Source organism: Juglans regia, chromosome 7, assembly GCF_001411555.2.
Source record: "Juglans regia cultivar Chandler chromosome 7, Walnut 2.0, whole genome shotgun sequence".
Classification (NCBI taxonomy): Eukaryota; Viridiplantae; Streptophyta; class Magnoliopsida; order Fagales; family Juglandaceae; genus Juglans; species Juglans regia.
In genome coordinates, this window is record NC_049907.1 from 35530422 (window position 1) to 35555715 (window position 25294).

The 25294-nt window shown below is 36.7% G+C and overlaps 4 protein-coding genes across 4 annotated transcripts; all 4 read right to left on the reverse strand.

The window, feature by feature from the left end:
* Nucleotides 1-784: 784 nt before the first annotated feature.
* On the reverse strand, nucleotides 785-3447 carry LOC108995035. Its single transcript, XM_018970495.2, has 4 exons — nucleotides 2223-3447; nucleotides 1656-1863; nucleotides 1362-1491; nucleotides 785-1255 (listed from the first exon to the last, which is right to left on the reverse strand). Exons 1-4 carry the CDS (start codon nucleotides 3122-3124, stop codon nucleotides 984-986), a joined length of 1512 nt encoding a protein of 503 aa, XP_018826040.1. The 5' UTR covers nucleotides 3125-3447; the 3' UTR covers nucleotides 785-983.
* A 627-nt stretch (nucleotides 3448-4074) lies between these two features.
* Nucleotides 4075-7887, reverse strand: LOC108995036 (putative TrmH family tRNA/rRNA methyltransferase). The gene is made up of 4 exons (XM_018970496.2): nucleotides 7211-7887; nucleotides 7025-7126; nucleotides 6216-6342; nucleotides 4075-4637 (listed from the first exon to the last, which is right to left on the reverse strand). Exons 1-4 carry the CDS (start codon nucleotides 7415-7417, stop codon nucleotides 4417-4419), a joined length of 657 nt encoding a protein of 218 aa, XP_018826041.1. The 5' UTR covers nucleotides 7418-7887; the 3' UTR covers nucleotides 4075-4416.
* A 151-nt stretch (nucleotides 7888-8038) lies between these two features.
* LOC108995034 (pyruvate, phosphate dikinase, chloroplastic) lies at nucleotides 8039-17501 on the reverse strand. The gene is made up of 21 exons (XM_018970494.2): nucleotides 17376-17501; nucleotides 16643-16945; nucleotides 15359-15415; nucleotides 14591-14824; nucleotides 14351-14488; nucleotides 13931-14093; nucleotides 13521-13756; nucleotides 13268-13396; nucleotides 12861-13040; nucleotides 12347-12484; nucleotides 11773-11937; nucleotides 11486-11647; nucleotides 11301-11390; nucleotides 10648-10786; nucleotides 10065-10242; nucleotides 9834-9963; nucleotides 9222-9350; nucleotides 8933-9070; nucleotides 8712-8789; nucleotides 8432-8523; nucleotides 8039-8349 (listed from the first exon to the last, which is right to left on the reverse strand). Exons 2-21 carry the CDS (start codon nucleotides 16931-16933, stop codon nucleotides 8307-8309), a joined length of 2910 nt encoding a protein of 969 aa, XP_018826039.1. The 5' UTR covers nucleotides 16934-16945; nucleotides 17376-17501; the 3' UTR covers nucleotides 8039-8306.
* Nucleotides 17502-19648: 2147 nt separating this feature from the next.
* Nucleotides 19649-24283, reverse strand: LOC108995056 (putative E3 ubiquitin-protein ligase RF298). Its single transcript, XM_018970544.2, has 3 exons — nucleotides 24153-24283; nucleotides 21433-23592; nucleotides 19649-20300 (listed from the first exon to the last, which is right to left on the reverse strand). The coding sequence occupies exons 2-3, from the start codon at nucleotides 23584-23586 to the stop codon at nucleotides 19764-19766; spliced, it is 2691 nt and encodes an 896-aa protein (XP_018826089.1). The 5' UTR covers nucleotides 23587-23592; nucleotides 24153-24283; the 3' UTR covers nucleotides 19649-19763.
* Between the last annotated feature and the right edge of the window lie 1011 nt (nucleotides 24284-25294).

A 25294-nucleotide genomic window follows, 5' to 3' on the forward strand; every position in this document is an offset into this window, starting at 1 on the left:
AGATGTTTACTAGCCACTTAAGATAGCAAGTAATTGATCTTCACATGACTTGAATTATGTGGGTTTCTCTATATATTGCTAAATCATATCATATGTGATGCGGATTAGGTCAACCAATAAAGCAATCCATTATTTTGTAGTGTTCTGTTCTGTTTTGGAGTCTTTCATCATTTGGAGTTACTTGTTCTATGCTCTGCTTCGAATTGGAGTCTATGTTTAATCAAGTCTAGTCTACTTTGATTCGGATGACGTTATTTGCATTATCTAATTCATAAACGTTTCTTTTGCATAGTCTAGTCTACTGTGTAACCTTAGCAAAAATACAACTCAAAATGAACACTTAATGAGAAGTAGGCTCGTTTGTTTTCAGAGATGAGATGAAATGAGTTGAGATTAAAGTTAAAAAGTTGAATAAAATATTGTTAGAATATATTTTTTAATATTATTGTTGTTCTGGGATTTGAAAAAGTTGAATTGTTTATTTTATTTTGTGTGGGGATTTGAGAAAGTTGTAATGATGAGGTGAGATGAGATGAGATGTTTTTGGAAAACAAACAAGGCGCCTCGTTTGTTTTTGTAGATGAGATGAGATGAGATAGATTGTGATTAAAGTTAAAAGTTAAATAAAATATTGTTAGAATATATTTTTTTAATATTATTTTTATTTTAGAATTGAAAAAGTTAAATTGTTTATTTTATTTTGTGTGAGAATTGAGAAATTTGTAATGATTAGATGATATGAGATAAGATGAGTTGAGATGAGTTGTAAGAACAAACGAGACAAATTAATCAAGTGATTGAACAAGACCATAGGTACTGAAAAGGGTTACAGGTTAATCCCCCTACAGATTTGCTTTCACTCATATCCAAGGTAGAGTTAGCATGATCATTCATACCACAAACTTACTTTTATTCATGCTACAAATAAATAAGTATTTTTGTGATGGAAAATGTAGTATTTACAGGACTCCTGCCAACAACACTCAGAGTGACCAAGCCTTTAGCCTCCAAATAGCTGTTGAAGAGCACTGGTTTGAAACTCTTACAACCTTCTGTTTTATCTTCCTCCCTTGTCTAATGGCATTCTCTGGAACACTTTCCACTGCTTTCTTTATGTCGACCTTTACAATATGGTGATCGGAAGTACCCTTGGATGATATGACCGAGTATGAACCCGGAACAAATTTGTATGGTGAATTTGGCGATGCCAAAATGTAATCCACTCGGGTTCCATATTTGCATGTCCCCTGCACATCTGCTCAGGCAAAAGTTCACAATCAGATCAGATTTTCTTTAGGAAATAGAAAATGATTAAATTTAGAAACTCAGCCAGATTGAGCTAAGATGTCAAGGTCAAGTACTTTGGCCTTTGGCAACGATGACCACTGGCTCGCATTCTCCAGCAAAGTCCTTTGCATCGTTGTAGCCTTTCCCCTTCAAAAACTTCATCACCTCTACTTTTGGAGTAGGCTTTCCAATCTTCTCATAATACTGCAACTCATATATATATATATATTGGCCAAGTATTGGGTTAGCATCTGATTAAATACATATATAATCTTAACATCAGAGGGATAACGATATTTTCTGCAAATGTTGGCACTTTTGTAGTTAGTAACCATTTAAACAAGAGACCCTTTATACAGCAATTTTACCTTGACGATGTCTGTCCATCTCTCTGATGAATAATCAGATACATTGAGAGAATTAATACCCCCTGCCAATATGTGGGGACGATCAGTTGATTGCATAATTGAGTTTATCTGCTTCATTCTCCAGTTCTCATCTAAATGATCAAGTTGGGTGCAGTAGAAGTCAACTTCTCCAATCCATGGCACTTCAATTGTGACCTTTATCAAGTTCCTGAATTTAAGATTAAACATATTACAGGATACATAGCCATTTTTCAAACATCTTTCCGGTTAGAAACTACTCGCTCTAGTACTAAATGAGCAGTTGGGTTTTTCATATCAGATGCCAACTAGATTCACATGGAATTTAGTGTATATAGCCTGCTCAAACTTTGATATTACATGAATGTCTTAGCACCAACTTTATCTCTCAAAATGCGGAAAGTTATAGGACAAGCTAGGCTCATATTCTTGTGGCTTTCTGTTCTAGGAAAAAATAAGAATGGTATATTATAATTCTACTGCAGAATACTATTAGAGTAATAAAAGTAGGCTAATTGTGCTTGCAGCAGAAGGAAAGTAAAAAAGTACCTAAAATCATCATCATTAGCAATTTTCTGGACTTTCCACCTCTTAATTGGCCATTTTGATAAGACTGCATTGCCATACTCTGGAGCCCAGCTCTCAGCAAACACATATTTCATCCCCAAGGCACCTGCCAAATCAGATAGAGGCCCCATACCTTTCCCCTCCTCTGCCTTCACATCTTGCAGGGCCAATATATCAGCATCCACCTCTCTGAGTACTTCCAGGATGCTTCTACCGCTTCCCAAGCAGTCATCACTTTGACCGATAAACATACTGGATGGAAAACACACGGGAGACCTTGCTGGAACCCCACTTCTATGAACTCTTCTAGCAGTCATGTTTGAGGATTCCTCTGTGCCATGTTCCATAGCGCTAAGCAACTTGGTATTTGCTAACGAGATCTCATTATCAGGAAGATTAATAGAGACCTTTAACTTTAGTCTTGTAACCTTCTTTTGCTTAGAAACATGTTCAGGACTACTCAGGGTGGCATGACTGGGAGATTGCTTCAATATACTCCTGGGACTACACATGGATTTTGCCTGAGAAAATGTAAAATCTTCCTCTTCAGGATCAAAGCTAGCTGGTTCCCCAGCCTTTGGAACAGCAGGTGCCAAGGAGAACATGGCAACATTGAATGTGGCTGCTCGAATTGGCCTTTCAGACACAGAATGACCCAAGTGGCCATTCATACGAATTGTAGAATTATTGGTGGCTGGTTGCTGTTTAGAGTGAAGTTTAGAGCTCAGTTTTCCAAGCCTCCTGATGACAACTTTGGGCCTCGGGCGCTTCCATAATAGCCGCCGTATCCTTGAGCAGATTTGCCGGAGTTTCCTTCTAAGGAAACTCGAAGAGTTGGATAAATGGTTATTGCAAAAGTTCTCAAAAACCATTATCGGTTTCATATGAAGTTCCGACAAAGTTCTGACCCTCCCTCAATCACGATTAATAATATGAGAGCACCCAAGTAACTTGAATTGGACATTAGCCTTTTGTTAAGAGAAGATGGTGCCGCTGAAAAAGTAATGTCGGTAGAGTTAGGAAAGTAATTGTAGGCTATAGGGACAAACAAAGATTCCAACTGCTCCAAAGTGAGGGGAACGTTGACAATGGCGCAAAATGTTGAGGTTTGCTTTCCAAAACACACCAAAAAGCCACACCAACAACTGCTGCCATTACCAGTATAAATTATAATGTTAAGTTTGACCCTCTGAATAGTACGATTCTGAGATAGATTTCAGGCAGGAATTTGGCTTTAATGAACTTTTCCGAAGTTGATCTTATAGTAGGAATTAAGGTATTAGGATTCTGTACAGTCCGTACTCTAAAGTGGACAGTGGAAGAATGTTAGTATACGAAATCGATTGCTTGTGCGCATCTCTAAGACATGGAGTGTTTTGACGTAATAATATTTCCAAGGATTAGATTGGCAAGAATAAATCTCAAGTTAAATATAGAGATCCAATTTCAATGAATGTCTGGATAAAACCAAAGGTGTAGTAAATGTTGTAAAATCTCAGTCTATCTTTTTCACTCTTTTTAATCTGTGTTTCATATATCAATACCGAAAGTCCTACAGTCAATCTCTGGTCTGATAAGTGGATGGATAGTTGGTGTGTTGGTCGCGGACTTTGAGGCTGATTGCCGTCTTAAAACAGGTTAATGACAACTAAGAGTTGAATTCTGGGCTCTCACCGTAAAGCCAACTTTTCTTCTATATGCCTATGGATGCTTGTGGGAGGAAGTTTGGTTTCCTTTTGTGTCTTTTCCATGTAAATAAGTCAAAAAGGTAGGTGGAGGAAGATCGAGAAAGGACTTCTAAATTAACATCTACACACAACACGAGACAACGATAGAAGAGAATTGAATCGTCAACAAATTTCTCATACCATTACCAATACTCTTACATGGAGAGCTAATCCCAACCAAAATGGATCAAAGTCCCCTATTCAATTTGCAACAACACATCATCCACCCATCCATCCACCCATCAAAAAGCTTCTCTCACTCTCAATTAGTTAAAATAATTCTCTAGCAATAGACTTTTCTCGAGTCACTGCTTAGTGCTTACGCATGAGCTGTTTCTTTCTGTTTAGAAGAAATAGTTGAGAGGCAATGTAGACCCACAACAACCCAAACTGTTCTCGATGCTTTTATGATGCTATGCCAATCTTATCAAATACTTAACCCCCTTGAATCAATCATCACCGAACAATGCATCCAGAAGGTTAGAAGCTGAATTGCTATTTCCGCTCTCATCAAAGAAACCATTGGAAGCATTTTCCCTTCTAGATTTACGCTCTTCAATTATGGTATCAGCTGTTTCTGCACAGTAGTTTCGCCTCCCCTGTTTAACGGGTCTCTCAGCCACAACATACTTGTTCCCATCACGGGTTCTCTCGGGGAAGCCAGCCCAAACTGAAGAAAACCATGTGTGAGAAGTTAGTCAAGTTCTGTTTAAGATATTAATGCTAAAATATTTGTTCTTCAATCGAAAGCAACAGAATCCTAAATTATTGAGACATAACACTGGTCTTTTGGAACTAGATGCAAAACGATTCTCTGAATGCAAAACGATTCTCTTTCTTTTTCATTTGAGGTAAAATGCTTCAGTTACATTTGTGTCAACTATTAAGGAAGTTGAATTCCTTTTAAGTTGCTGGGAAAAAGAAAAATTTCTCATCTGTTTTTTTTTTTTATCGGAAATCAAAGTATTTTATTCATAAAAGTAGGCAAAGCCCAAGTACAAAAAATTTCTCATCAATTATACATAATAACAAATAAAAGAGCGAATAGGGGTTAATAAAAATTTCTCATCTATTAAATGTTAATGCAAACATCAGAACCCAAATGTGAGAGTTGAAAAATTAGACATTAAAGGAAAAAACTGTATCCGGGAAGAGAGGAGACATCCCATAAAAGCTACATTTGAAATGGATACGTTCCATAACTAAAATCTTGTGATTAACTATATTGTCCAAGGAAATAAGCATTTCATGCTACTTCATGTTGCTCTTAGTTAACATGGATTCCTTGTCTAAACATATGGGCTGATTAGTCCATGGCAATCTGTAGCATAAGCAGTAAAAGGAACTATCACATTCTAAATTAGCAAGCTTTTTTCTAAATTGTTAAGTCTTGAACTGCTCTTTATTCCCATAAGAACCACTCATCCCCATATGAACCATGAATGTTACAAAATTGCTTGCTTAAGGATCACCACAGAGCTGTGGTCCATTTTTATAACTTTCCTGCAATGCATATCTGTTCTATACTATGCTTCTGCAACTCTCTTCCTGTTCTATTGATCAGAAGCATACAGCAGCACTACACTGGTCGTTTGGTTAAGAATTCGATAGTAAGGGCTAAGGTTCTCATTGTGCCCCCTTCCTTTTAGGAAGCCACTGTGCAAAGCCAAAACACATAGTGCTCCTTAATGTGCATTTTTAATATACTAGGCCTATGGCGCACAACACTAAGAAAGTTCCTCTTTTTAAGAAACCATTTCAACAAACAGGTGAGAAAGCAAGGAACATCCAATGGTTCAATTAGGATGATGCACAACCAGAACTGTGAGTAAATGACAAAAAAAGAACATGGATGGAGATGTGAAGAAAAGGTTCACAAAAAAACTGGAGATGTGTGTCTAAAGTGAATAGGAGGGAAATATTTGTGTGACTAAACAAACAGTAAGAGCCTTTGTTATAACATCTACACATATATGTGAATATGTCTATCCACGGCAATGTGCACAACAAATTGTGTTGATTGATGACCCTTTTTTCTAATTGGTAATTTACACAGGGTAGCTTTTGAATCTGCGACCACATCCCTCATCTTGTTATTATGATAGGAGAAGATTCCATTTGAGCTAAATTTCCTTGGTTATGCAGTGTGCTTAAACATTGAACGAGTACATGTAATTGCAGACCTTAGGCATGCCCCATAAGAGATGACTTATTTACCAAATACTCTGATGATTGTCGAGAAAGTTACCTCCAAAATGATGCAATACAATAGAAGCCGCTACTGTAACATTCAACGAAGCAGTACCAAACCCGTATTGTGGGATATAAACAAAAAAGTCACATATTTCACATTCTTTGGCAGAAAGCCCTGTTCCCTACAAAGTAAAGACAAAGAAACATAAAAAAAAAATAGCTTTAAAATATGTCTATACCCAAACGTTGCAAACTAAATTGTAGTTACTTCTTTTTTTTTATAAGTAAAAGATCAATATTATATAGTTGCTTCTTCTGTGACCTTAAGTGCAATACTGAAAAAAATGCCCAGGCAGCCCTCAGTGGCGTGCCTAAGTTGTCACCTATTTGGTACCATGGGTATCAGGGTGACAAACCACACGACCTTTAGTTCTCAAATTTGATTCATCCACAAATTCCAAAGGAAAGCTTCTATCTACTAGATTAGATATCTCAAGTTCTCAACTCTACTTCGATGATAAAAACCTACAGCCAAAAAATGAAAAAGAGAGGTTTTGTGCGAAAGAAAGATGGCAATGGATCCCTAATGCTAAGACTGCAAACAGATACTGCAAAATAATGCTTAAGAATATGATCATTTGGTTTAGCACAAGCTAAATGTTAAAATAAACCAAACGCATTTTGACATTCATACTCGAAGGAAAATCCCATCACGAAACAGAAAATTAACCGAAAGCCCCAAATTCGTAAGTGACCAGCGGACCAAGGAAAGTAATACCAGACATAAACAAACCAGCAAAACCCCATAAACGAGTGCTCAATAAAGCAGCTTGATCAGTAAGTGTAAACATAGTAATTTCATACCTCGTTTCCGAGTAGGAAAGCAGTGCTCTTGTTGAAAGGATGCTGATTGACAGCCATAGCAGTGTCTGTGATCTCCACCCCACAAATATCACAATCTTTTTCCTTCAAACACAGTACCCAGTTCAATATTTCACATTCCGAACCCAAAAAGAAGCAAAATAAAGACGGATTAAAAAGGAAGCGAACCTTGAGGAATTGGCGGGCGTCAGGGAGGGAATGGAAGTGGCGGAAGCGGAGGTGGGAGGTGGAACCGTGGCTTCCGAAGGCGTTGAAGTCCCTGCGGCCCACTAGGATAAGTTCGGAGACACCGAAGGCCGTGGCACTCCGGGCTAGTGTGCCCACGTTGTGCCGCTTCGCGATGTTGTGCACCACCACGTAGCACTCTATGCTCATTTTTCTTTCTTTCCTTATTTTCTAAAGAACGACTCGAGAGTGGCTTGAGAGAGAGAGAGAGCTTGTTTCTGGGATTTTGAATCTTTGATGCTTTTGATGTTTACTGGAGTCAGACGAAGAGAGAGCTCAGGTTTGGCCGCCTGCCACTACACAACTGCAAAGTCTCTTACTCCGACGCTTTTGTATAAAGAGTATACAAAGACGACTCTTACGTTTGGGCCGTCGAGAATAGTCGACGTTACATGTTCATTCGTTAGGTATTAACAAAAATGTTATGAAAACATATCTTTCGACCTACATGTCACATCGACTATGAAAATCAAAATCCTCTGACGAGTTGTGCAAGTGTTCATGCCTTGTGTGCAACTTTTGAAAATCATACTAAACATCCGTTTCAAGCTCAGTTCTCAATTCGGGTTACGGTTTAAAATATAAAATAAACAAAATTTTATGGACTGAAAAAAAAAAAAGGAAAGGAGTTTTCATCACTCTTCCTCATTCTTGCTTCTGTTTCAATAGCAGTCTATGACTAATGTTCCATCAGTACTACTCATTCCATATATATTCCATATATGTATGTATGTATGTATGTATGTATGTATGTATGTAACAATTCACGAGTTATTCACATATACAGTTATATCTCTTGAAAGGTGTACACAAATTTATTTTAAAATCTCTCTGAAGAGAAGAATAATTTATCACAGAGCTTTTGCTGTCAATAATAAATTCTGAACCCCTCTTCCCCTATAGGAGGAATTAGTCATTTTTTATGCCTCCTTATTGTACACCAATTAGTTATTGTAAGTTCCTGTGACTGATATATGTATATATATTGTAGTTAATGCACAAAGTAAAAAGCATGTGTAGAAGTAGTCAAGCATGCATCTCAGACAGCAACTTGCGCAGCTGCAAGCCTAGCAATCGGAACCCTGTAAGATGAAGTTGAAATCAGGACTTTGTTCTTCTTATGGAAGCAGTATAGAAAATTTCCATGTACTGAGTCAAGCCAACCTGAATGGAGAACACGAAACATAGTCCAGTCCAGCCTCTGCAAAGAAGGCAATGGAAGACGGTTCCCCGCCATGCTCTCCACATATTCCAACCTGTTTATCACTACCCTATATTAGGTCCAGAACATAAACCAAACGTACATGTCTATTGGGTTTATCTGGGATTTAATCATTAAGTGTTATATTTCTCAGATGAACCCAAATGTCCTATCAACGAGAGAGGACATATATTTCTAAATATATCAAACGGCACAAGCACCTTGTATAAAGTTGCCATTTACCTTTAAGCTGGGCCTAGCTGCACGACCCCTTTCTGTGGCAATCTTGATGAGCTGACCGACTCCTCTTTGATCAAGTACCTGCAAGCAACAAAATTGGACTATGATTGTCAAGCAATAATTCTCACTTCTTCTCCATTCCCTTAGGACGGAAACTTCTGTCCCTTGGAAAGTACAAAATAACCACCATATAGCCCATGGACTAGCTTCAAAAGAAGACTAACCTCGAAGGGATCATTTTGTAGGATGCCCTGAGCTATGTAAATAGGGAGAAATTTGCCAACATCATCTCTACTATAACCAAAGGTCATCTGTGTAAGATCATTGGTCCCAAAGGAGAAAAATTCTGCTTCCTTAGCAATCTGTGATCATTGATTAAACGAAACAGGACATTAATTAGCAATAATGAATATTATGTACCTGCATCTAGGTTTCAATTTTCAATGGCTTCCTACAGGTGAAAAGCTAAGTAGTATTCATAAAAACCTGTAAGGTAAAATTCAATTTGCATACCTCATCCGCAACCAGAGCAGCTCTAGGGATTTCGATCATGGTCCCCACCTTATAGCTCAAGGAGGATCCCATCTCAGAGAACACCTTCTTTGCAACACTTCGTATTAAACTCACTTGATTTCCTAGTTCCTACCATGAAAAGATGTCATTTGTTTTTCAGAAGTTGGAATTTTGGGTGCTTGATACACTAAACCATGAAAGAATTCCCATCATTTTTAACTTTATGGCTACAGGGTCAATATTGGTTGAATCAGTGCGGTTTGAATAGTGAGATGAGATGAGATAGCTTTAGATAAAAGTTGAAATTTAAATAAAATATTATTTTTTAATATTATTATTGTTTTGAGATTTGAAAAAATTGAATTGTTTATTATATTTTTTATAAAAATTTGATAAAGTTATAATGATGAGAAGAGATAAGATGAAATATTGTCACTATCCAAACTTGGTTCTTGCTTCAAATGACTTGCACATATTCGAAGAAGGAAAGGGGATAAAGAGACAGAACAGACTTCAGAATATGCCATGTGTATATAGTTCATCTTTTTCTCTCATTTTATGAACTTAACATTGAAAAAGATTAATAAGAGAAAGGAAGGGACAGATTTATGCCTGAGGTGTTCCTACAAGGGGAACCATTATCTCTGGAAAAACTTTAACACCCTGGTTGCTCATGGAGACGGCAGCCTGAAATATTGCACGTGCCTGCATTTCAGTGAGTTCTGGGTAGGATATTCCTAGCCTGTTGACAGACAAGCAAAATCCAAATATGAACAATCATGAGATTTACTTCTGATGTAATAATTACTTTTGTAATAAAAGCTCGTAAGAAGGCCACTGAACCTGCAGCCACGGAAACCAAGCATGGGATTTACTTCTGATAGCTTTTCAATTCTTGAAAAAACTTCGTCTTCATTTATTCCAGTCTCTGCAGTCAGTTCACCTACAATCTGTTGTAGGTCACCTTCAGGAAGAAACTCATGAAGTGGAGGGTCTAACAGTCGTATTGTTACTGGAAGCCCTGAAATTCCACAACTAATCTTGCATAAAGAAAATTTTGATGATAAAAAACAACAAAACTTGTATGTAGATGAGCTGGTTTGGATTTAGAGATGAGATAAAATGGTTTTAGATGAAAGATTAAAGTTGAAAAAAATGTTGTTAAATATTATTTTTTAATATTATTATTGTTTTGAGATTTGAAAAAATTGAATTGTTTATTATATTTTATATAAAAATTTAAAAAAATTATAATGATGATATGAGATGAGATGAAACGCTTTCTAAATCCAAACGATACCAGAGTGCCTAAAATATTGACAAAGCTGTCTATTCCACCATTGGATTTGGGATTGCAGTTCACCAAAATCATATAGTAGAAATTTCTTATCCTTCCCAATTTTAAATCAGTGGAAGAGATTAGTACCGTCCATTGCACGGAAAATTCCTTCAAAGTCAGATCTTTGATACGGTAATAATGAATTCAGTGCTGCCTTTCTCTGTTCTGTCGTAACTGCCATTATCATCTTCCTCACAGTCTTTATCCTCTCATCTGAAGCAAAGAACTGAAGCATCCCAAAGCGTGGAAAAAGAAGGAAAAAAAAAAGGAAATTTGAAGTCATACTCTTAACAGATAAAAGGTGATAGTGAGCAAAGCTAAGTTTCTGTAATTTGTTAACAATGTACATTGTCCTACCTTTCATATGAAATGTGAAAATGTGAAAAGGAAAGAGGAGGTTGTAGGTATCCAAAAATAATGATAAAAAGAAACCTTAAAAAGTCCCTTGAGTACAGGTACCATTTCTCAGTTGAACAGAATTTGGGATACTTATATAAGTACCATGTTACAACGAGAAAAAAGAGTATAGCAGATTTTGAAATTTCTTCCCTCAAGCAGCTGTTTAGGAACATACATATGCATACATACAGATATAAGATCCTTCTAGAAAAACCATGAACCATGCAATTTCCATTGGACTGCCAAACCTATCGATATATAACTCTACAGATATGGAAAAAAATACAGTGCCTATTAATATGTTGTGATTATTAGGACAATGGTGCTAGAAAAATAGTTACCATGTGCTCTGTCCTGCAGAGGCCAATCCCTTGGGCACCATTGTTTCTTGCCGTTACTGCATCTTCAGGTGTATCAGCATTTGCCATAACCTATTCCAGCATCATGCTGCTTAGTTAGATTGTAGGATTACCAACAAACACTGATAAAATGCGAGTGCTTATAGCAGTAAAAGGAAATTTAGCACCTTGATACGCCTTATTTTATCAGCCCAAGACATAAAGGTCTCCAAGTCGCCACTTAAAGCTGGAGGTGAGAGTGGCTGTTTCCCCAATATCACTTCACCTGTGGACCCATTGAGCGAGAGCCATTCTCCTTCCTGAATTACTTTGTCTCCAATCACGACAAGCTGCAGTGTTGATACAGAAACAATTTATGTATATTCCCTTCTTATGTTTTTTACCCCCAGAAAAGGAAATTCTTTCTTATAAAGAACTATCCATGTGAAGAGGAGACAATATTTAAAAACTCCACCTTCTCATTGTCATTTACACTGATTTCAGAACAGCCGGAAACACAACACTTTCCCCACCCACGTGCAACAACAGCTGCATGAGATGTCATGCCACCTCTAGCTGTCAAGATCCCGGCAGCTGCATGCATACCACCAACATCCTCTGGACTGGTCTCTGTCCTCACCTTCAATTAAGTGAAATAATGAAAAACATTCAGCTCTGAACAACAAAATGAGAAAAGGAAGTTGAAATGCACGCAACATAAGATATTGTGAGCGCTAACAGAGTTGTGATAAAGAAACAAAATCATCATGATACCTGTTTCTTATGTGATGCAATCCGTTCAATCTAATATCATAGTGGCCCATAATCACACAAGAAGCTATATCAAAACAAAGCATCCGGCTTTTAATGCAGAGAGATTGTTTTACTCATAAATTATAAGAATGGCTTCTGTGAACAGGACTGCCATTCCATTGGTAAGCTTAAGCCATTGTATAGGCGGGATTTTTGTCCAAGATGGGGAGAATTGCTCTTTGTTAAGCTTATGCCAAACTAACAGTTCCAAGAAAGTAATAGACTCATGAAAATACCAAGATGGCACTCTTTCCTTGTGCATGCCATGCTTCAGCATCATCAGCTCTGAACACGACCTGTCCCACTGCAGCTCCTGGAGATGCTGGCAAGCCCTTGGCGACCACTTTGTCTTTGTAAGCAGTTGGATCCTCAAACTAGTCCAACGACATGTGAATGAAGTCAGGAAGAGCTTTATATAGAGATGTGCATGGTGCATAATTGGACAGATATGAGAATCTTTACCATAGGGAAAAAGGAAAATAATTAGCACAACAATGTTGTGTACAAACATATGAACACCAAGTCTAACAGAAATCAGTAACTAGCTTAATCAAATAAACTGATTAAGCTATGCTTCATATACATGCAGCCATTAGTTTCATTATTTGAAGTTGGTGTTTAAACTTTAAAGTCCTCCAAAAGGCAATTAACCAATACCTAATAACATTTATTTTTATGTGTGATGAAGTTAAGAATGTTCATCTATAGGCACAGATCAACTAGTCCTGTAGAACTATAGACTTGATAAACCTGTGGATGAAGAAGTTGGTCAAGATGCTGTGGCTCCACCATTTTAATTGCAGAGCGCATATCAACAAGCCCTTCACTAACCATGTCTACTGCTATCTTTACTGCACCTTTACCAGTACGTTTTCCAGAGCGGCATTGCAACATCCACAACCTATTTTCTTGGACTGTGAATTCAATGTCCTGTATTTATCAGAAGAAAACCCATCTTAGTATATTATGAAGTACAATAGATATAATCACAATGTTTGAAAAGATATTCTCTGCAACTAAAATGCGGGGAAAATATGACAGACTTGCGCTTCACAGTTGACAGCATGAATGCCTTTATTATCTCAGAAATCAAGGAAAAAAAGGATAATACGATGATTAAAAAAAAGTCATCTTCCAAAGGAAATGTAAGATTTTACCATCATATCTTTGTAATGTCTCTCTAGAATTTCGCAGTTCTCCACAAGTTCCTTGTAAGCTTCTGGCATGCAGCTTTTCATGGTGTCCAAGTCCTCTGGCGTCCTAATTCCAGCAACAACATCTTCTCCCTATTCAAAGCCATTCTTCAGCTACACTTACAAAATCATTACAAAGATAGTCTCTACTGATCTGTGCATAAAAAGAGAAGTTAATGGTTTAAAGTAAGCTCAGGATGGGACTGGCATAAAAAACCTGAGCATTGACTAGAAACTCCCCATAGAGCTTGTTCTCACCGGTGCTTGGATTCCTAGTAAATAGAACACCTGTCCCTGAAGTATTTCCCATGTTCCCAAACACCATGCATTGAATGTTTACTGCAGTTCCCTTTAATCCAGTTATCTGATTGATGTTCCTGTATTTTATGGCCCTTGGGCTATCCCAAGAATCAAAAACTGCTTTAACTGCTAACTGTAATTGCTGTTTTGGATCTGCAGATAAGACAAAAGGAGATGAGGTTGGAGTACATTAAGCACTTCTAGAATCGAAATATATGAACACTATTGCCCAAGTTGTCCAATGCATTCCATATTTATTAACACAAAGATTTTTTATTTAAAGAAAAGATAGAAATATAAAAAAGTTCTTGATGTTGTACTTGGTACCTGAAGGAAAATTATCACCCTTAGTTTCAAGGTAGACATTCTTGTACTGTTCCACCAACTCTTTGAGATCACTGGCTGTCAGCTCAGTGTCATGTTTAATTCCTTTTGAATTCTTCAACTTTTCTAACTTCTCCTCAAATAGCGAGTGTGGAATTCCCAATACCTCCAATTGAAGACAACGAGGTCTTGATAAGTTTAGCAAAATAAAAGTGAAAAATTAAGTGGACACGCAATTATAAAAAAAAAGTTTGCATTGGTTTAGACTTTAGACTCTGAATTTTTATTTGGTGCTTTTAATTTTTCAGTCACTTCACATTGCCTAATAAATTGTAGAAGACAGGACACTAAGCAGAGAATAACGAAGCACAGCAGAGTGAACAAAAGCCAGAATAAAGAGCTAAATCTGGAAGAAGCACTTACAACATCTCCGAACATGTCAAGAAAACGTCTGTACGAGTCAAAAGCAAAGCGCTCTCCACTTTTTGATGCCAAACCAGAAACTACTTCATCATTGAGTCCAAGGTTGAGGACAGTGTCCATCATGCCAGGCATGGAAATCTACTTATAAAAGGAAGCAAATCAGTTAGCGTACTTCATAAGTAAATAATATCTAGGCTTCTATCTACTTTATGGTCTATGCTCAGGTGGGAAAAAGCTTACTGCAGCACCAGAGCGGACTGAGAGGAGAAGGGGCTTGGAAGGGTCGCCAAGGGAAGCACCCATGTCCTTTTCCACAGTCTTCAAGCCTTCCAATATCTCCTCCCATAAACCTCCTGGCAACTTCTTTCCATTCAGCTGATATTCTTGGCATGCTTCCGTTGATATAGTAAGTCCTGGTGGTACAGATAACCCAATGGTCGCCATTTCTGCAAGGTTTGCTCCCTTCCCTCCCAACTGCAAAGTTTTGAACACACGGACAACACCATAAAATCCTCCTATACATAGGACTCACAAGTCCATATTTTGATAGGAGCTTTCCTGCTCATAATTCTCAAACATTACATACCACACATTTGTTTTAAAAAAAAATTAATTAATTTTATTCTTCTTAAATTAATTGAATTCTTTTCTTTATCATCCATACATTATATATTTTATAAAAAAAAAAAAAATTAAAAAAATTAAAAAATTAAAAAATTACATATAATGCGTGATGTGAAGATGATAAATAGAATTTTTCCTTTGATAGTCATTTTAGAAAAGCAGGACGGTACTTATAATTTAAATCTGAAAGGAAACAAACCCATCAAGCAAGATAGGGTGGTGCATATTAGAAATGACAAGTGCCTTGTACTGGTACATTTTCCATGATATATTATTTATTTTGATTTCCAAACACACCATCAATTAAGAATAAAACGGTGGGTTCCGGAGAAATAATTAAAAGGTCGTGGCTCATGTGCCTGGAGGAAGATAAATAAAGCTTACCAGGGATTTCATGCCCTTGTTGCCTTCACTTTTTCCTTTGCCAAAAGTAAATACTCGCTGTGTAAACCAAATAGATGACCAATTTCAGGCTTGCAATTCTATATATATATAAAGAGAGCAAAATGCTTGTACTTAATTACACATAAAATTAGGTCATGACCTCACACTAATCTAGATTTGGCAACCTATCTTCTTCTACAGTACTAGATGAAAGAGGCAATGTGTACTACCATCCATCATTGCATGCATTTCCATTAGGAAACACGCTGACAAAGGAATACTAGCCTGTTGTGGAGCTAGAATGCTGGATTCTAGCACGTTCTGATATTATTTATCTTAGCATTGCGTTTGTATGAATTAATCATACATATGCAATTAATTCTCTTTCAATTTTGATAAACGATGGCAACAAAAAATGAAAAAAGACTACGTGATTATTTTTTCATGCCACGTTGACACGCTTTTAAACGATCCGATCGAGTTTTGCATGAGGAGTTTCCATTTGGTCCCTCTTCTCTCACAGACAACCATATCGATCCTTAACTTTCTCAAACGAAAGAATGCGAACTATTCATGTCAAAGAGCTGTACTGTTAAGAACCTACTGTTAAGAACAATTGTCAACTTAAATCTGAAGAATAAGGATAATTCAAAAATAAACAATTCAAATTCTCAGGTAATTGTCGACAAAAGTATTAGTGGGTCTCAGAAAATCTACACAAAGAAATGAACTTGCAGCGTTTGAACGATGCATTTCAGTCAAAATGAGGCTTATTTTAATCTGAAAAGTAATTTGTTCCAACAGAAGCAGTGCTTCTTTGAGTTCCTCTCCTCTTCTCTGGGATAGCAATATGGCTTGGCTAGGGTGGTGGCTTAAACGAGACAGAGGCCGGGTTGTGCTTTTGCAATTATTTGTGTTTTTGCATTTGAGAAAAAAGTCGGTAGCTCTGTATTTGATTTGAGAGAGAGAGAGAGAGAGAGAGTTTGGAAAGGAAGGAAAAGTTGCCTTAACATCGGTCTGACCGTTGCAAAGCGGACCTGAATATAGAAACTCTTGGAAGGTCAAAAGTGTAGTCAGGCCGAAAATAACTCCGAAAACATGAACCTTATATCATGCATGGGAGTACTGTACAACCGTAAATATTCGCATAAATATTAATTTTTAAAGACATAACATTGATAGAATATAGTCCAAACAGTCAATACAAAAAATTTTATATTTAATTGGCAAAACAAATGGTGAGCCCTGCAGGATCCACAGCACGTGGAGTAAAATAGACCTTACTTTTTCGGTAGTCGGAGTAGGGTCCGACACCGGTGTGAAGATGGCTTGCGCTCGGGATTGGGGTTGGAATAGCGGCTCATGTCCCGCCGGGGGAGTGTTCTTCAGCCCACTCGCGACGATACTCACATACCGGGTGTTGTGACAGCAAGCGTTCCCAACTCGGCTAATGCGAAGGGTTTCTTTGAAAAGATGAACGCGATCCACATGCTTATTCCCCTGCAACAGCCTCTGCTTGCAAACGTCTGGTGTACTTCTTACCAGCATAGCTTTCACCGTTGACGGCACCTTCATATACAGCTCAATCTGGACGAAGCCGTTCGTTAGAGTATTGATTGTATAATCAGATTTAAATTTCTTTATAATGAATCTAAATTTTGAGATTATTAACGATTAAATGACTTCAGTTTTAAGATTGTGAGAAAAATTTATCAAGAAGATTGACAATCTCGATCGATCGTTATCGTATAAAATATTTATATTAGAATCCTAATACTACAACACAGAGTTAGCCTGAACATTAGGATTAAAGAATGTGAACTTTCTAACAGCTCCAAACACAATATATAGCAGAAATAGCTTGCTAGCTTAACTGACTGACTACAGATGAAAATCCCCCGCCCCCACATATAGCTAGTTTTGCATACGAGAAACACATGCCGACAGACAGAGAGAGAAACAGATGATCATAAAGCCCATTTAATTGTGAAATGGTTGAAAGAGTAATCAAACTTACGTGGAATTGCAGAGAGAACAGTATGATCAGAGATATTCAGCTGGCATACAGAGCTTCTTTGATATTCTGAAAACGAAAATGGCGGTTCCTTTTTTTTCGGTTTTGTTTGGTAATAACTAATAAAGCTCAGAAAGAAAAGCTATATATGAAGAGTGACATGAGTGGACCAAATTACGGTTACACTTGTAACTCATCCTTCTAACCGAAACTCCATTATAATTATTTACTTTAAAAAAAACAAAGAAAATGACACGTGGCATCATGGCAGTGACATGTCATATTAATTAATTAAAGGAATGGTCCGGTTTGTTCGTGCGGCTAAGAACGATATGGGCTCGTGGCACGCATTTTAACAACCATATCGTCTTCTTCTACTGTGGTGAAAATACATTTTCCACGTCTTGTTTATAGTTTTAATTTTTGAACGTCTCTCTCTTATTAATTGAATTACGTTAAGTCAATACGTTGAGTGCTTGCAAATCAAATTCTTTTAAATTTATAAATTATAGTAATTTCATGTTGTACGAGCGGAATGTTATAAATCAGTATTTTTTATAAGATGTGGGTAGTGAATAATAATTAATAAAAATAATTTTTTTTTATAAAATAGATTTAATGTAGCACGTCAATTTATATTATTTTATAAATTTATTTTTATAAAATATTTTTATTAATAGAGAATTTATTCAACTAGATACTATATAGACAAAAAAAGAGTTGATTTTTCCTCGGGCAGGAAAGTGGAAAGGTAATATTGGAAAGTCAATAATGATAGCATAGCATTGATTTCAATCACCATCAATGTAAGCTATCATAGGTGAGAATAGTGTGATGACAGAAAGTGAATTTCCCATAAGGTTGTTTTCCAGATAGTTTTTTAGAAAGTTTTGGATGAGCGAGTAAAATGATCCAAACAATTTGAAGAAAATTATCTCATTTTATTTTATCATTATAATTATTTTAAATTTTTATATAAAATATAATAAATAATTTAACTTTTTAAAATTTTAAATAATAATAATATTCTAACAATATTTTATTCAACTTATCTAAAACTATCTCACCTCATCTCACTATCCAAACAAACTCAATTTTATATTTTATAGTAAATGAATATTCTCAATTATTGTTAAGATGAAATAGATATTGTGATTGTTGTCACGACAGCTTGTGGCGTATGATCTAAAAATCAAGATTTTTTATTTTTTATTTTTAAATAGAAAAAAACATTTTCTAATATCATTTTCTTCCAAATGCATGAAGTGAAGGGCCCCCATCACTATTTGGGGGGAGAATATACAATGAATCCAAAGAAATCGTGCCACATGGCTTACTCAAGCACACAAAATAGGTCTATGCAATCCTGCTCTCTCCTTCCTTATCCTTCCTTAAACACAGGTATCCAAATTCCACCTTATATGTATAATATTGGAATAAAAAAATAATCTTGGCTACATCTGATCAGGGTGTTTTGGTTTGGTGATCAATATCTCAGTCTCAGAATTCAACAAGCAATATTTTATTTATTTATCTATTATATTATTTTCAGGTCATGGTCTGTATGTTATTGACAGTGGGATTGGATCAGCTGTAGAAACTACTCCCCTGCAAAGCCTGAACAAATAATAATGTCTCTCTCTCTCTCTCTCTCTCTCTCTCTCTCTCTCTCTCTAATTTAAGCCCAACATATGATTATGTCCAGCTTCGAGCACTATTACCAACTTATAATTATGTCATTGTAATGAGCAGACAATTGCATGATGCCAACAATTTTAAGGAAAGAACAACATTACCAACCAGATTTCATGGCAGGGGGGGTGCACCATGTCGAGGCCCTTTATGCCGGTTTGGAGATCTTGGTAGCTGACTCCACTCAAATAATAGAATTACCCTGACCTTGAGAATAAAAACTCCAGAACATTTGTACTTGCTGTATAATCTTACCATGTCTATACTTCTGAAGCAATTTGATAAGTGGAAATTGGGAAAGCCAAGGAAGAAGTGACAGATTCTAGGATCATAATGTGATAAATCGATAGAAGATTAATGCAAATTAAGCTCAACTAGCGAAATCAATATACATGTAGATACTAATTTCTACCTTAAATCTGTACATGCTATAAAAATATGGCAACTTTTATCTTCAACTTCTCAAGTAATCAAAGAAGAGAACCAAACGTTGGAATCCAAGTCATCATACTTTCGAAGAGATTGAGAAAAACTATAAACAAAGGAAAAGAGGGGAAGAACACACCTTCATCAACACTGGAAAGTAAGGTAACTTGATTTTCTCAACTATTAAAAGGGGGTCGTTCAAATGAATTATTCATTTCAAAGGAGTCCCACAATCTTTATTCAGCACACTCAACTCAGATTCTGAAAAAAAAATTAAGAATGAGCATAACGAACAGAAATTCGCCGCTGTATGGGGCTCCTACAAGAAGGGCAATCCTTCATCCCCTGTTTCTCATGGAGCTCATTGCATGTTGTGCATACCACCTGATGAGCACATGGGAGAAAAACCACGGACATCTCCTCTGAAAGGCACATCACGCACTCCCGTTCACGTTTCACACCTGTCCCAGAGTAGTTCTGAAAATCACCTACCATTTCTGAGATGCAAGGGGGCCAGGACTCCTTGCGATCTGGACTATTTTTCAAGTCCATAAATCTGTTGGCTCCTCCATCAATGCCTCTCTTGAGTGCAGCAATTTTTGAAGAATCAGTTTTCAGTCTCAATTGGGAGATTTCTTTTTCAAGCTTATGAATATCGTCTTTGTACTTCTGCAGATTTTTTTCCGCGTTGGATTTAATCATATTCTCCTTCGATTTTGCCAAAGCCTCAATTTCTTCTCTCTCTTTTCTTATGGAACTGGCTTGCATAAGTAGTCCTTCCTTTGCTTTCTCCTCCTGTTTCCACCTATCCTGTGATAATTGTTTTCTTTTTCAATGAGAAAGGAACCAGAGGTAAATCCATAATCACAGAAGCACCACGGCAAACTATGAGTGGCACCTTTGTGGAACCAAAATGCAGTATACTTTCAAATCTTTAACATAAGTGCACTCTAAAATTTAATTGCACTTATTAACATGATCTTTTGTGTGATGGCTCATACCACAGTAATATTATCCATTTGCAATTCTGTCAAAAACTAAGTTCTCATCAGCCAGGAAATGTTTCTGATGTACTAAAGAAAGAGAAATGGACAAAACCTTGGGAGTCGGGAGTTCCAAAACATAAAAATGTCTGCATGTGTACCATGTACAGGCCCTTAAGCACGTGCCTAATTATGGTAAAGAAAAGCCCTAAAAGAGGACAATCAAGTATGCGGGAGGTCAATCAACGCATAGAGGACAAGAGAAAATCACCTCTTAAAAATTTCAACAAGATTTTTCCAATCTATAGAAACAGATAAAAATAAAAATTACATCCACTCATAGTATTAAGAACAAGGCTACAATTTGCCTTCAGGATGACAAACCCTTGACTGGGAAATGGATAACCTAAAACCCTTTGCCTAAAAGGAAACCTAATGCAGGCCCTGAATAAGGATTATCCTAATATATCTATACTTGTCTACATGTGTTTTTTTTTTTTTTTTTATCTATGTACAGTACATGAACCAGTACCATCTATTTGCAAACCTAATGTAATTTGTCTTCCCAAAGCAGCAAGGAAAGTGGCGTCAATTGTGCTTACTTGCACTGGGAATGAAAAATAAACTGTGCGTAAGACATGGCTCGAAGAGATGCTATGACCAAGAATCAAACTTGTCATACTCCCAAGTCAGGTTTAACGTAAATGGATGTTCTGAAGCACACCATTTCATTTACAATCCAGTGCCACAACCACTTTTGACAATCTAAAAGATGCAACAGTTAATGCCATCGCACCCAATGTGTGCAATACATTGGCAATGAGAAACCTCTCACCAACCACATCACATTGGTTAGCCTCAGTCATCCACTCAATAACTGAAGGATGGGTGCAATATATCTTGTGGGTGTCCTTTGTTTTTTTTTTTTTAAACCTCCAAATTAAACTTATAAAGCATACCTCAGATTGCTCCTCGAGATCTTTAGCTTGCTCCAATTCCTGTAGCAGCTGTTTTACTTTGCGTTTTTCTGTCATGAGTTCCTCTTGAAACACGGTTTTTTGCTTCTCCCATGTCTGAAATTTCATTAGTGTCTTCTTCTCCCTCTTTGATACCTCCTGACAGCTTGCATCTGACTCTGCAGCACGGAATTTAGCTGCTTCCATCTCTTTCCTCAGATCAGCATTCTCCACCTCAAGCTTTCGGACAGCAGTGTTGGCTCGCTCAACCTGCCCACTAGCCTTGCCCAAAGCATTCTCCATCTCAGATAGCTTCTTCATAGTGTTTTCCTCCAGAGCCTGCTTCTCTTTCTTCAGCCGTTCTACTTCTTCTTTTTCCTGCCTCAGTGTCTTAAGTTCAGCCTTGTCTTTACCAAGCCTATGAGCAGCCTGCATAACTTTCTGATTTGCCCATTCTGTCCACTCCTGGAGCTGATTTTGCAGTTCCCGAACCCTTGGAACCAGTTTCAAAATCATCTCATCCTTCCTGTCCCGAGGAATCCACTGCCCCAGAGACTTGTCATATGGAATGCCAGCATAACTACAATTAGGTGGCTCAGCATTACAGCTGACGGGCACCAAAGCAGAGTTGCTCTTTGGAGGAAACAAAAGAGAAAGCTCAGCATCAGTAGCTGATAATGAAGGCGGTTTATTAACCGGAGGCAATGCAGGCAAAGAATTAATTGCAGGTGATTCAGTTAAGGTATTGGTCTCAGACAGTGCAGAAATGGTATTATCACTTTCCAGGTTAGAAGCTACTGAGGAAGAGGGTCTAGAGTTGGTTGAGAGGCTATGGATACCATTGTCTAGAGGCACATCAACCCCCATAGGTTTACTTATCTTTAAGGAAGCATTTTTAAGATTAGCAGTGGTAGAGTCAGCCAGAGATTTCAATTTTTTATCCAAGATTAAACCACCAAAACCGCTCAGCTTCCCTCCTCTTGAAGACCCTTTAGATCCATATGTACGGTAATGTTTCTCTGCATGATGTGGCTTCTGTCGGAGCATGTATTCCCTCTTGGTACCACCAGAATGCACCTTTCTACTTCCCCCAAACTTTTCTTCCACTGCAGGAGATTGACATGTTTCTGACACATCAAAGGATTTATCAACGGTATTGGATGTTGTAGTTGTGCCCTCATTTTCTGACACCAGCCCATTGAGAACAAGGGAACTCTTTGGTTTTGCAATATTGGGAACACCTGCCACAGTGGGTACGTTGGATTCGGTAGTATGAGAACAAGTAAATGGTTTTAGAGGACTTGGAAGATTCAATTCCAAGCTTTTGGTTTCTGTTTTAAGCTGGGGTTGAGAGGAATTATGGGAACTACTTGAGGACCCATCACACACAAAACTACTCAAGTGGTCTCCATCCATTGCACAAGCATGTGACACATTCATATCACAAATCAACAAGCACCACATTGCATCCCCAGTGCTGAAGAAAGGCCTAACTTCTCGAAGAACACAAACCAGTTCTGCCAGCACATACTTTTCCAGCTGTTGTAAATCCACAAAATAGTGTTCTCTTGAGGGATCGATCTCTTGGCCACTTCTAAGAAATGCCAAAGCATTGTCCACTATATTTGTTACCGTATCTTTGCACCCATAACAAAGGCCAGACCTTAGGACAGCCTTAGTAGCAACTTCTTCTGTGTAATCATAAGCAACAATTTTTTTAATTGCACTCTTGAAAATGGCATCTAAATTGCCTAAAACTAGTTCTTCAAGCTGAGCTTCTGTAAGATCACTCCAATCAGCATCTTGGAATTCGTCTGCCTCTATTTCTTCTCTAGGACGGCTAGGCCCGACCTCAAATGAGCCTATAGCACTAGACAATCCAAGATCAAGTTTTAACCCATCAGAATGGTTCTGGTTAACACTACAGTGGTCACAAGCACTGGGTTGCCCATGATCCGTGGTGATTTCAAATTTCTCTGTTGAAAATTCGTAACTTGGGCATTCAATTTGAGGTGAAGTTACAATGTTATTTTGGTCGTCTACAGGTGGATCAGCCCGAAATTTCCTCTTATTCCTACTTCCCTTTTCTTGGAAAGAAACTGAAGCAGACACTTGACAGCTACTACTACTGCAAGCCTTAGCAACCATTGATGTCATTTTTAGCTGCACGAAACAATATCTTTCATTACACTCATAAAATCTACCTGTGACTTGTCTATCAATGCAACACTGAAATACTGATTAATTAATACTATCAAACCTATTGAAAATGAGAAAATATCCAAATTAACACTGACAACAGCGAGTCATAATCCCAGCTTGTAAGATCAGTTACTTATAACAATACAAAATGAGACAACTAAAACAGATTATAATAAACCATTGCATGCAACAACAAGGAATAGAAATCATATCAATCAATTTTAGTATCCCAAAAATAACAAAAGATTCTGCAGCAGAAAGAAAACCAAAAACTTTCGAAATTCCTACCCGGAAACGAAAATTCAATCAACAATGCGTTTACAACATACCCAGTTGACAAAAAATCAAAACTCGGATAACATACATAAATACGGATTGCGAATCTAAACTTGAAACTAGAATATAGATCAATAAATCATCAAGAAACTTCCAAGAATTCATAGAGCCACCGTTAAAATTATAGAAGATCCCCCAGAGAAGTTCGAGATTATATAATCAGAATAGCGACGATCGAGACGTACCGGATTGGAGCTAATGTTCGATAAATCAAAGTTGCGAACAACCTCAGAACATCGGATATCAGAAAGAAGATTTATAGCTCCTTTTTCTTTATTTCCGTTTATTTATGCTTAGAGCATTGAGGTATCTCTCTATTTTTTGGGTTAGAGGGGGTATTCTATTTCCAATATTGTATTAACCCTAGCAACTAACCGTGGTTAACCAGATATGCTTCCCCAAACTAACCACGGTCAATTAAATTTTAGCACCTACTCAACTTTTTATTTTTATTTTTTTCTTGTGATGAAAGCACTTTTTTTTCTCATCTAGAAAAATAACTCCAGATAATGATACTCGTTTTCCTCATTTATTGTAAATCAAACAAATTACAATTTATTCCAATTATCAATTTTGAGCTCTAAAAATCAGTTTATAATATATATGTTGACGCAATTGTTTTTTAGTTTTGCTACATACAGTCATTTTTATATATTTATTATATATTTTATTAATATAATTGATTAAAATAATTATTTTATATTAAAAAAATAATGTAACCAATTATATTAATAGTGTATAAATAATACATAAAATTAATTGCACAAAATTTTTTATTTTTTTATAGGATCAGAGGTCAACATTATCGTCGAATCGTCATCTATCAAATAAATAATAAATAAAATATTTAAAATATAAGTGAAGATGGAGAAACACATGAATTAACGTGTAAAGATTATTCTAGAGAGTGGATATCCCTTGTTTGTATATGTCACTTGTTTTATAGAGATTTTCATCGTTCTTTAAAGTAGTTGTGTCCTATTTATTTTATGTCACTTCTACTTTTTTGTATCTACTGATTACTTTTAGCTTTATCTCTTAATTTTATTCATGACAATGGACTTTTTAAGTACGTTTTAAATTCCGTTTTAGTAGTAATTTCAGTTTAAATATTAGAACGAAATATTTCGATAGAAATGCATATCCATATACCATTTTGAGATTAACTATATATTTATATGTATATATAAACTCATAACTAATTGAATAAATACATGTATATATAAAGTACGGTTTGAATAGTGAGTTGAGATAATATGAGTTAAAATAAAAGTTAAAAATTGAATAAAATATTATTAGAATATTATTTTTTATTATTATAATTATT

Excerpts from the sequence above, each read along its gene's own strand:
- LOC108995035 (XM_018970495.2), bottom strand. The coding sequence starts at position 3,124 with ATGAAACCGATAATGGTTTTTGAGAACTTTTGCAATAACCATTTATCC. Across the intron at positions 1,864-2,222 it reads GCTAATGATGATGATTTTAG|GAACTTGATAAAGGTCACAA; the intron begins GTACTTTTTTAC and ends TCTTAAATTCAG. Across the intron at positions 1,256-1,361 it reads CATCGTTGCCAAAGGCCAAA|ATGTGCAGGGGACATGCAAA; the intron begins GTACTTGACCTT and ends TTGCCTGAGCAG.
- LOC108995056 (XM_018970544.2), bottom strand. The coding sequence starts at position 23,586 with ATGACATCAATGGTTGCTAAGGCTTGCAGTAGTAGTAGCTGTCAAGTG. Across the intron at positions 20,301-21,432 it reads ATCTCGAGGAGCAATCTGAG|GATAGGTGGAAACAGGAGGA; the intron begins GTATGCTTTATA and ends CAATTATCACAG.
- LOC108995034 (XM_018970494.2), bottom strand. The coding sequence starts at position 16,933 with ATGAAGGTGCCGTCAACGGTGAAAGCTATGCTGGTAAGAAGTACACCA. Across the intron at positions 14,489-14,590 it reads CAGTCCGCTCTGGTGCTGCA|ATTTCCATGCCTGGCATGAT; the intron begins GTAAGCTTTTTC and ends TTTTATAAGTAG. Across the intron at positions 8,524-8,711 it reads CAGCTAGGCCCAGCTTAAAG|GTTGGAATATGTGGAGAGCA; the intron begins GTAAATGGCAAC and ends AGTGATAAACAG.
- LOC108995036 (XM_018970496.2), bottom strand. The coding sequence starts at position 7,417 with ATGAGCATAGAGTGCTACGTGGTGGTGCACAACATCGCGAAGCGGCAC. Across the intron at positions 7,127-7,210 it reads ACGCCCGCCAATTCCTCAAG|GAAAAAGATTGTGATATTTG; the intron begins GTTCGCTTCCTT and ends CTGTGTTTGAAG. Across the intron at positions 4,638-6,215 it reads TGTATTGCATCATTTTGGAG|TTTGGGCTGGCTTCCCCGAG; the intron begins GTAACTTTCTCG and ends GGTTTTCTTCAG.